We start from the raw sequence: 12017 nt of genomic DNA on the forward strand, positions 1-12017 counted from the left end.
TGCTGACAGGTGTGACAACTACCGCACCATGCCTGCAAAATTTTAACACATATTATTTACAGAAAAATGGAAAAACAAGTTGAAGCCGAGTTGGAAGAAGATCAATTTGGCTTCAGGAGAAATGTAGGAACACGTGAAGCAATCCTGACTTTACGTCTGATCTTAGAGAATCGAATCAAGAAGGACAAGCCCACGTACATGGTATTCGTACATCTAGAAAAGGCATTTGATAATGTTGATTGGACCAAGCTATTTAAGATTCTGAAGGTGATTGGGATCAGATACCGAGAACGAAGAATTATCTACAGTCTGTATAAAAATCAGTCTGCAGTGATAAGAATCGAGGGCTTTGAAAAAGAAGCAGCAATCCAGAAAGGAGTGAGGCAAGGCTGCAGTTTGTCCCCTCACCTTTTCAATGTTTACATAGAACAGACCGTAAAGGAAATCAAAGAGGAATTTGGAAAGGGAATCGCAATCCAAGGAGAGGACATCAAAACCTTGAGATTTGCCAATGATATTGTTATTTTATCTGAGACTGCAGAAGATCTCGAAGCTGCTGAATGGTATGGACATAGTCTTGGGTAAGGAGTACAAGATGAAAATAAATAAGTCCAAAACAAAAGTAATGGAGTGCAGTCGAACGAAGGCAGGTGATGTAGGAAATATTAGATTAGGAAATGAAGTATTAAAGGGAGTAGAAGAATATTGTTACTTGGGCTGTAAAATAACTAACGATGGCAGAAGTAAGGAGGACATAAAATGTAGACTAGCACAAGGAAGGAAGAGCTTTCTTAAGAAAACAAATCTGCTCACTTCAAACACTGATATAGGAATTAGAAAGCTGTCTTTGAAGACTTTCGTGTGGAGCGTGGCATTGTATGGAAGTAAAACATGGACGATAACTAGCTCGGAAAGAAAGGGAATAGAAGCTTTTGAAATGTGGTGTTACAGAAGAATGCTGAAGGTGAGATGGATAGATCGAATCACAAATGAAGAGATACTGAATCGAATTGGCGAGAGGAGATCGATTTGGCTAAATTTTACAAGAAGAAGAGATAGAATGATAGGACACATCTTAAGACACCCAGGACTTGTTCAATTGGTTTTTGAAGGAAGTGTAGGTGGTAAGAACGGTAGGGGTAGACCAAGGTATGAATATGACAAGCAGATTAGAGCAGATGTAGGAAGAAATGTACGTAGAAATGAAGAGGTTAGCACAGACTAGGGTGGCACGGAGAGCTGCATCAAACCAGTCTATGGACTGATGACTCAAACAACAGCATATATTATATTAAAGATACTGACAACCAAAGGGCAGCCAGGTCCGACAGGATGAAGTTTTGAAAGCGGAAGAAGCTGAAAAGCTGACTATTAATACTATTAGACTTTAATGTATAAATGCTCTGATGGGGGTATGTATTTTTTTTTAAAATTCATACCAGATGTGATTTTTTGTTTTCAAATTTGCCAAAATTTGTTTTCATATATTAGTTACATGATGATCTTTGACAACTATCCACGTTTTTGAGTTTCATAACTTGTTTCAGAAAACTACCTTCTTTCTGTCTGGTATGGGCTTTCACAGATACCAAAAGTTTCCCCTCTTGCATCCAGAAATCCACTTCTGCTGTAGAGTATGCTTTCAGAATAACAAAGGAATGAAAATCCAAATACTTAGAAAATCACCAGTTCAGAAAAATGAAATGCCACAAATTTTTACTTCACAATATCTACAAATCTTAACCACATATGTTGAATTTTTTCAATATATGCTATGGGGCACAAAAAATGTTGATACATGCAAAACCTACTATTACCAATGTATTGCAGCACACTTCTGTATTGGGCATCTCCGTTTCTATACAGTAATGCGTAAACAATTCCTTTATGTAGTTAAGGAAAAAACTATACACACATGTTACTACAATCTAAATATGTAAATGGGTTAGCACACTTACTTCAGAACATGAAGAGGAAGTGGAGTTATCACTCAGGTTAGTACACACCACTACTTCATCTACAATGCCATGCACAGGGTCCTCTGTTAATCCATTCAGGTGGATTCCTTCTTCTGGGAGTCCTCCTAGATCAGTACTGCTTTGTTCAGAGATGGTGAGAGATTCTAATTCTGCAGAGATCTTATTTATAATAGAATCACCATTAACTGTAGGCTGAGGATATGATGTTTCTATTTTATCTTCCACTACATCACATTTGTCGTTAATCTCGCTTTCAGATATAGCTGTATCAATAAACCGCCCATTTTCAACATCAGCATTGGTCATGTCCCCCGATATATCAACCAACAGCTCTTCTCCCTGTTCCTGACAAGGATATTCTAGTGTACTGCTGTCAAAATCAAGATCTGCATCTTCAGGTAAAGACGAAAAGAAATCGTAAACCACAGGCTCTTTTCCACACTGTATGACTGAAGAATCATCTTTAACTGTACTAGAATTGTCAGTAATATTTTCATTTGGGCTAGACAAGAGAGAATCGTCAGTAACAAAATTAGGATTACACACAAGGGAACTATCTACGATACTATCTGGATCAATATCCTTGTCATTTTCAGGAAAAACGAGATCAGTATCTATGGGGGACAAATTTAACTGCTGATTTTCACAACTAATGTCTGTGGAGGAGTTGATGAGAGTTTCATAGTTATGCGATTCAGTACTGATACCGTTCATGTCAACGGTAGTAGAATCGTAAACTACTGAAGTCTCACCAGCATTGTCAGAAACTGGACCTTCCAACAGTAAGTCAGGATCAGGATCCTCCAGTGGTTCATCAATAACAGTAAAAAAATGCATTCCATTGACATTCATATTCTCAAAACAACTTTTTCTCTCAGCCATAATTAATTGTGTGTTAATATCAAGTCCTCCAAAATTGGGAAGACAATTGTCAATATCATCACGGTGATCAAGATCATCATTGTAGTCGTCAGATCTGTCTGCAACAATTTGATCAACCTTTTCATCACTGTCATCATCAACAGGGTAATTCATAGTCCCTGAAACTCTCAATGCTAGTTCAGAGTCTATCAGTTCCTGTAGACTGGAACCTTCATCTAACAGATCAGAGTCCACATTTAGTTCCACGGGTAAAATATCACAGTTTTTATCTGGGGGTATTAGTGAACACTCAGGCACATTTTCTGTCGTATTCTGGTTACTTACAGCTTGCTTGTTCTTGGATACATCAGCCATATTTTAAAAATCTGAAAAGAAAGAGAGAATAATTAAGTCCTGCAATTTTATTCAAAATGAAATATAAAATATATTAAAATAAAACAGACAATAAGTTAACAGATTATTTTTTTTTTTTTCAGACCACTAACTACTTTTGGAGTTTTCAGAGACTCTGTGTACACAGAGAACATGCGAGAAAAAAGAGATGCAAGATGAATAATGATCAAATTATAGCACAGAATATCTTGAGAACTCTAGAATATTACTTCATGCAGCCATCCACAACCAGTATTGCACAGCCCACTTGTTAGGTACAGTCAAGTGCATGGAATCTTGCAGATATGAAAACAGTCCTTTATGTTGGTAACTGAATGTTACAATGCCCCTGCCCCTCCTTTAGCCGATTCCAACAATTCCCTCGTTTTCATTGAAAGGATCAACTTCAAAAAGTTTTATATGCTGGAAAACCCAACCAATATTCAGAATTATTCATCTTCATTTATTATATGTCTAGAGAATTGCTAGAAAATGAGTTAAAAGAAAATATTTCAACCCCTCCCATATAGTGCAAAATGCTAATTTTTGTGTCTGCTTTTCACTGCAATGAAACCACTTAAATATTAGTCAATGAAATTAAACATTTCAATCAGTTTCATTCCTTTATATGCCGTTTTGAGTTATCAGACCATAGACTGGTTTGACGCAGCCCTCCGTGCCACCCTATACCGCGCAAACCTTTTCATTTCTATGTAACAACTACATCCTACATCTGTTCTAATCTGCTTGTCATATTCATACCTTGGTATACCGCTACCGCTCTTACCACCTATACTTCTCACGAAAATCAACTGTACAAGTTCTGGGTGTCTTAAGATGTGTCCTATAACTCTACCTCTTCTTCTTGTTAAATTTAGCCAAATCGATCTCCTCTTACCGATTCGACTTAGTATCTCTTCATTTGTGACTCACCTTCAGCAATGTTCTGTAACACCACATTTCAAAAGCTTCTATTCTCTTTCTGAGCTAGTTATCGTCCATGGTTCACTTCCATACAATACCACTTTCCAGACCATCTGATATCTAAAAATGTTCGAAGTGGGTAAATTTACTTTCTTCAGAAAGGCCTTCCTTGTGCTTTCATTTAGTCTTTGCGCAACATGTTCCTTGAAACAATCCCTCAAACGCTTTTCTTTCAACTTGTCTTGGTCCCACCTTCTAGCATTCCTCTCTTTCTTCAATCTTCAACTTCAGACGGCATTTCAGTGTCCATGTCTGCTCCTGGGAAAGTATTGCATTCGACACCTGGTTTCTGAATCTCTGCCTAATCATAATGAAGTCTATTTAATACCTTCCAGTGTCTCCAAGTCTCGTCTACGTATGCACCCATTGTTTGTGATGTTTGAACCAAGTATTAGCAAGCACTAAATTATGGTTGGTGCAGAATTCAACCAGCCAACTTCTTTCATTCCTTTGTGAAAATCCACAGCCTGTTTCCAGTCATTCGACTTGGTCAGGAATGGAATGAATGTAGCCCCCATCTAGCGGCGAGGATAGGCATTGTTCCGGCTGCCGAAGCCTGTCGCACTCTCTGGGGCAATGATTAATGAATGACAGATGAAATGAAATGATATGGAATGTATTATGAAGGGAAAACCGGAGTACCCGGAGAAAACCTGTCCCGCCTCTGCTTTGCCCAGCACAAATCTCACATGGAGTGACCGGGATTTGAACCACGGCGCGCTGTCGCCTGAGCCACGGAGGCTAACTTTGTACCAATCCGAATTCTTCTAATGCATTACCTTCTCTTCCTTGGCCTACCACTGCATTCCAGTCTCCCCTCACAAATTCTCGTCACCTTTTACATATTGTATTAAATCTCCCATCTCGTCATATATTCTTTCAATTTCTTCCTCATCCGCTGAACTAGTAGGCATACAGACCTGCACTATTGTGGTGGGTATTGGTTTGGTGTCTATCTTAACAATCCTTTCACTATGCCGATCGTAGTAGCTTCTTACCCGCTGCCCTATTTTCTTATTCATTATTAAAACCAACTATTTCATTTCACTAGTTTGATTTTGTGCTGATAATTCTGCAGTTGCCCGACCAAAAATCCAGCCCTTCCTGCCAAAGTACTTCACTTATACGAACTACATATATACTTGGTCTACCCATTTCCCTTTTCAGATTCTCTAACTTACACAACGATTCAAACATTCCACGCTCCGACTCTCAGAATGGCAGTATCCAGTAACCAGACAAACGAAAGATTGCCCCCTCTCGTGTAGTCCCCACCCGGAGATCTTATATATAGGCCACACCGACATTTAAAGCAACCTATGTTAAGAAGGAGGGCAAAGACTATTGATATGTCCAATGAATCAGGTTGTATTTGATAACTGACATTCCAACTCTTAGAACCACTTACTAGGCTACTCAGGCATTCATCATCATCATCATCATCATCATCATCATCAGGGTGGTAATCTTGCAAATTCCTTTCCAGATTCATTTTATATCCACATCTACCCTAAAAGTTTGTTTTTCTTTCCTCAACGGCAGAGCAAGAAGGTTCTGTTTTTTGTCTTGGCCAGGAGATCACTGTGCCAGCATAAACCCCTCTATCAACCTACCCCTGAAAAATAACTAGGCCTAAGCTTCTTGCATAAATTATAGAGAGAAGTAAAAGCTCTTCAACAGGTGGGCAATGAACTCGCAGGCAGGCCATGCTATAATTGAAACGATACGTCCCTATTACAGGAATATGCATAATAAAAACCACTACTCCCTATCTACAAATACACATACATACATACATACATACATGCATACGACACCATGTTTAGTTCCACATCAAAGCCATTTTAATCCCCAAATTCGTGTACTGATATAATCTTCCTTACATGATATGGTTCTTGTAGTTAACATTCTGAACAAAAACATATTTACTATATTCATAAGATTCATACGATGCTCTCTAAGAATTCGCCATGAACTCAAGTTCTTTCATGTGTACAGAGATTATCATTAACTGCATATGTTCAAATTCTGTAAACATGATACCCATGAGGGACTAGAAAAGCCATTATAAGCAGCTCGAACGAGTTCAATATTGTGTGTGTACCGGTACTTCACATCTGATTCTGCAAGCTGATTTTGTTGATTATGAACCGGCAGTGATAATCTGGAAACCTACGATATTACCATGTAGTAGTAGTAATAATAATAAGAAGAAGAAATTGCATTGGAGTAAGTGGAGTTGTCACTGTCTCTTGTAAGATGATACTGTACTCCGTTCAGACTGTACTGGGATCGATTCCCAGCCGGGTCGGAGATTTTAACCGCGTTTGGTTAATATGACTCGGGGACTGGGTGTTTATATTTGTCCCAACATATTCCTCTTCATCCACAACATAATACACGACCAACCACCATAGAAATACACAATAACGAATACATCCCTCCTTATAGGGTTGATGTCAGGAAGGGCATCCGGCCGTAGAACAGGATCAAGCCCAGAAGAGTGACAGTGGAAAAAAGTGGCAGAAGAATGACTGAGCATGATTTTATGTAGGTCTTCATCTTTGGATGATTATTTTTCAATATAAATTATATTCATTTTCGATAATATTTCTCATTATAATTCTTAAAAATTGCTATTATTGGCAGTAGTTAAAATTACTTTTGTTGGTAGTAGTTAAAGAGGATTACCACGAATTAACAAGGGCATAATTTATATATGTAACCCTGTCATGCACAATACACTAAACATGCATATTACCGCACTACACGGCATAAAATCATATCCCACCGAGCTCGATAGCTGCAGTCGCTTAAGTGCGGCCAGTATCCAGTAATCGGGAGATAGTAGGTTCGAACCCCACTGTCGGCAGCCCTGAAAATGGTTTTCCGTGGTTTCCCATTTTCACACCACGCAAATGCTGGGGCTGTACCTTAATTAAGGCCACGGCCGCTTCCTTCTCATTCCTAGGCCTTTCCTATCCCATCGTCGCCATAAGACCTGTCTGTCAGTGCGACGTAAGATAATAGCAAAAAACATATCCCCTCAACGCCGGTGTCCATTCCGTAGTTATAATGAAATCATATACCGGTACTCTTCATAATTTAACACTTCACTATTCGAAGGAAAATAACGCGGCAATTGTATTATTTTATCCTTTACTCCTGCTTTATTTTGGATAGAATTGGATGAAATCCCTTTTATTAAAAATGTAATAATAGTTTTACCCAAATGGATTGGAAACAACGAGAATCTTGTAGCCTATATGAGCGTTATAGAGTTAGTCATGCTAATAAATAATTTGAAAAAAAAAAATCGATGTCTCGCACCGTTGTCATTTTATCAGCTGCTGAAGTTAGCCAATAAGATCGCTTCGAGGCTGTGTTGCTAAATCTGCACATGGCTTAAGAGCCATGCCGAGAAATCATCAAACATGAACACGCCATGGGCCTCAGCCGGTCTCAAAGTAGCGCACTTGCTATGATGTGATCTTGTCAACTTAGAGATCCGTGCTCAAATCACTCCCCTGGCGAAGTTATTGTCTTCGAAAGGTGCTCTCAAGCCAGTCCTAAGCCACGTGTAGCAACACCGCCTCGCAAACCCCATTGGAATTCGCCCGCGAAGCGATGTGACCGACTAACTTCAGCAGCTGATAAATAGACAATGGCGTGAGATATCAATTTTATTTTCAAATTATTTACGTATCAGTATGACCAATCCTCTAACGATCATTTATCCGGTTCACGTTGTTTCCGACCACCATGTATATCCACATTTATTAGCGAATCATCCAGGTAGTTGTCCTAACGTCTGAAAATATTAACTTCTTCCATGTGCAGTGTATTTATTGTAATGTGTACGGTATGTAGATTCTCACTAGCATAGTTCCTACCGTCAAATAGGCATATTTTAAATACTTCCACATCTGAAATATACGACTCTGCAACAGCTGCATGCCGCAAACTTGTGGTAAAGAACGGAAGCACAAATTGATAATTTTGATTGTCAGCGGAAACTTTGATATGTGGTTTATGTTACCAGCCTATGAACATACAGTAACAAGAATACAAGGAGCTCTCTAAGAATGGTGGAAGTATATATTTAGAAAACTGATTATTATGATTAATTCATGGTTCAAATGGACCAAATACAAATATTCCCTTGAATGGTATACACATTCCTAATACATAGAATATTAATTCGTACCTAGCACTAAAAACGTTGGTGTATGAATTATAGCGTGTGTGTGGATTCAAAGATGAAAGATGATAACCATCTCTTGTAAAGAGACCTTCATGTTTCGTCACTTGTTGAAAAAAATAATACGTAACTTCATAGTCGTGGAAAATGTTTTGTTCGGTTTCGAATAACCATAAAACATATTCATCGGATCTTCAATGAAGTCTTCTGTAATATGCTTGTGTTAGCATTCTTGATATCAGTCAATCACCACTGATCTGCATTTAGGGCAGTCGCCCAGGAGGCAGATTCCCCACCTGTTGACCTAGTCCTTTCATAAATAATTTCGAAGAACTGTGGAACTGATCATACATCACACTTGATGAATTATTCCAATCCCAACCCCTCTTCCTATAAAGAAATATTTACCCCAATTTGTCCTCTTGAATTCCAACGTCATTCCTACTTTTAAAAACACCACTCAAACTTATTCGTCTACTAATGTCATTTCACGCCATTTCTCCCCTGACAGCTCGGAACATGTCGCTTAGTCGAGCAGTTCGTCTCCTTTCTCGCAAGTCTTTCCAGCGTAAACGTTGCAACATTTTTGTAACACTGCCCTTTTGTCGGAAATCGTCTCGAACAAATCGAACTGTTTTTCTTTGGATTTTTCCCAGTTCTCGAAACAAGCAATCCTGGTAAGGATCCTGTTCACTGGAACCATACTCTTAATAGTGGTTTTACCAAAACGTATATACCAGTGGCGCATACTGAGGGCTACCAAGGCTATCGCTGAAACCCAAACCTCAAATGACAGCGATGGAAATCTAAAGCACATTATAATGTAGTCATCTGACACATTGTTCCATTTACAAATCTTGAAAGCAATGAGAAAAAACGTCGCACTTATTTCTGAGAGCAGGACATCGGAGAGTGATATTGCACTCCAAGCGCTGCGTCCCTCTCACCTCACTACAAGTCGTGCTGCATGCTGCTGAATGTTTAATAGATGCGGGGACTGCGGGGATAGGTGTGCTAGGCTTCGCTCCGTCAGATCGCCACTGCTAACGAACAACCATGTGTTACTCGTCGTATATACTTCCTCACATCATACTTTTGGCATATTTATATATATAGATAACAGAGTGCTGGTATTTCACTCCCGCTAACTTCTACATCGTTGTAGGAAGACACTGCAGGGCTGCTGTTATAGGAGTAATATAGTTTTCTTTTTTTATAGGTAAATCTGTTAAAATGAAATGCAATCTTTCAGGTTTAGTGTTCTCTTTTGTTGGTTGGAATAGAACCCGTGATCATAGGTCGAACACCACCACTGATCACTCGAGGAAGCTAATAAACCAGTGAACGATGGGTACGACCGCTGGTAACGCTGTGAAATTCAAAATTGTAATTTAATAATAATAATAATAATAATAATAATAATAATAATAATAATAATAATAATAAATTTATTCAATTAGTTTTTAAGTCCATGTTACATCCAATGATTCTACGCATTTGTATACACACTTCTAGCACACCATTTACGGTACCAGGACCGCCTCCATCTGGTCCATCATTGTTTGCAAGTCCTCCGTCCACAACTCGTTATCCAAGTTGCCTCGTCTGAAGTCGATTAGCACACTCTCACATGTTCTTTTTAGTACAATGGTCTGTAGGTAGGCCTGTAGCTGTTTGCTCACTTCCAATTTGTCCATGTGCTTCTTGAACAAGTTGGTAACTAGCCCGTCCCATGTTATTACCACAGGGACCATCGTCACCTTGGCCCCATTGTACATAAGCGAGAGTTCGTTGGCTAGCATCTCGTACTTTCTTCCTTTAGTGGTTTCAGTCTGTTTTAGGATATTTTTGTTTGTGATTCCAACTTCAATTAATAGGATTTCATTCTTTACAAGGTCATGTATCATCAGATCCGGTTTATTGTGTTCAATGCGAAGCTCAGTCTGTATGATGACGTCTGACTTTATTCTAATTCGCTGATTGGATATGACATTTTCAACTTTATAGTTCTTTATTTTCTTAGAATTATTCAGCCCATACTTTTTGGTGAACATGAAATGCAAGCATCTGACAACATCATTGTGGCGTTTCTTGTAGTCCAAATTAAGCATTCGTCCACATTGTGTTGCCAGGTGATCTAGTGTCTTATTGCCCTGGTTGCAGTGTGGGCACCTCTGGAATATACTCCCATGACTAAAGAAGATGTTTCTGTCTTGTATCTTACAGAACATTCCTTCTTCCTGTGGAGATATATTCCCCCTCATTAGCCATAACGATGACTGTTTTACGTCAACAAATTTCTCCTGTTGTTCACGGAACAATGTGGAATGCATTGACTTAGCCATGATTCGATCCATTCGCATCTGTTTTTGTTTCTGCTTAACTATTTTTACCGTTACATCGTTTCCGTCCTCAATTAGGTACTTCCGTTTCAAATGTTCTTCAATCAGTCCAAGATGGGTTGCATTTCTTCTTTCACTTTCTGCGATAAACTTCGTTCTTGTGTTTGTTGCCAAATATTTACATAATTCTAGTAAAATCAATTCGGCCTTCTCAGAAATATTTTGTAGTCCTCTTCCTAACTCATGTCTTTTCAGGTACAGTCGTTCCATATTACCTGCTGTTCTGACGATATTATGCTCTCTCAAGATTCCTCTCACCTTCAGATCAATGTTGTTAAATTCTTCGTGCTCGTACGGGATCAGGCCAATATAATAGTTAATAGTTGATAACGCATACTCATTTATTGCTGCAAACAGGTTTCTCGCGTTCAACTTTGTTTGGCATACATTTGTTACCCGTGATTCGATCTTGTTGGCTATGATAACTTTATTCTCGGGTTTAATTACATTTCTCGAGTCTTCTAATATTCCTAGGTATTTGTATCCTTCTCTCCAAAGATATGGTTCGAATTGATATTGTTCGCTGACTTTTGCTGATTGATTGTAAAACCCATGTTGTTGAGACACTGATTCGTCCACTGGCTCAGCTCGTTCAATGTCTGCACATCTTTGGCGAACAATTTAATGTCATCGATGAAAATGAGGTGGTTGCACTCAATTCTTCCATGTTCATCTGCTTGGATCTTCTCGCAGTTCTTATTTAAAATTCTGCTTAACAATTCCATAGCAATAACGAACAACTTGGGTGATAGAGCATCTCCTTGTAATATTCCTCTATTTATTTTCACGTCACTGACCACTTTATTTCCACATATTAATGTTGTTCTCTGTTTGTCAAGTGTTCTATTGACAAATTTAATGATGTTTTCTGGCATATGTATCTTCCGTAGACATTCAATTAGGTATTCATGTGACAACGAATCATATGCTTTCTGAATGTCCACCCAAGCAGTACACAATTTATTATTGTACTTTTCGTTTATGGTTTTGCTTATAAGTGCTTGTTCCTTAGCGCCTTGACATCGGTTGCGTGTTCCCATTTGATTACTTGAGATAATATTGTTCACGTCACAGAAATCATTGACTATTACCGTGAACACTTTGCTGATTAATTTGAATAAATTTGAAAGGCATGTAATTGGCCTCAGGAGCTGCGGTATGTTTGCATTCGGGACTTTTGGAATCAAATATGTTATC

At 38.7% G+C, this 12017-nt stretch overlaps 1 protein-coding gene across 6 annotated transcripts in view; it reads right to left on the reverse strand.

The window, feature by feature from the left end:
* Positions 1–12017, reverse strand: part of LOC136863957 (glutamic acid-rich protein) — a 466965-nt gene that overhangs the window by 286619 nt on the left and 168329 nt on the right. For all 6 annotated transcript variants that reach the window (XM_067140416.2, XM_067140414.2, XM_067140413.2 and 3 more), the window contains exon 2: positions 3186–3226. In XM_067140416.2, the coding sequence (XP_066996517.1) occupies positions 3186–3215 (30 nt within the window). In that variant the 5' untranslated portion in view covers positions 3216–3226. The remainder of the gene's footprint in view (positions 1–3185; positions 3227–12017) is intronic.

This window comes from Anabrus simplex, chromosome 2 (assembly GCF_040414725.1).
Source record: "Anabrus simplex isolate iqAnaSimp1 chromosome 2, ASM4041472v1, whole genome shotgun sequence".
In the NCBI taxonomy this organism is placed as follows: Eukaryota; Metazoa; Arthropoda; class Insecta; order Orthoptera; family Tettigoniidae; genus Anabrus; species Anabrus simplex.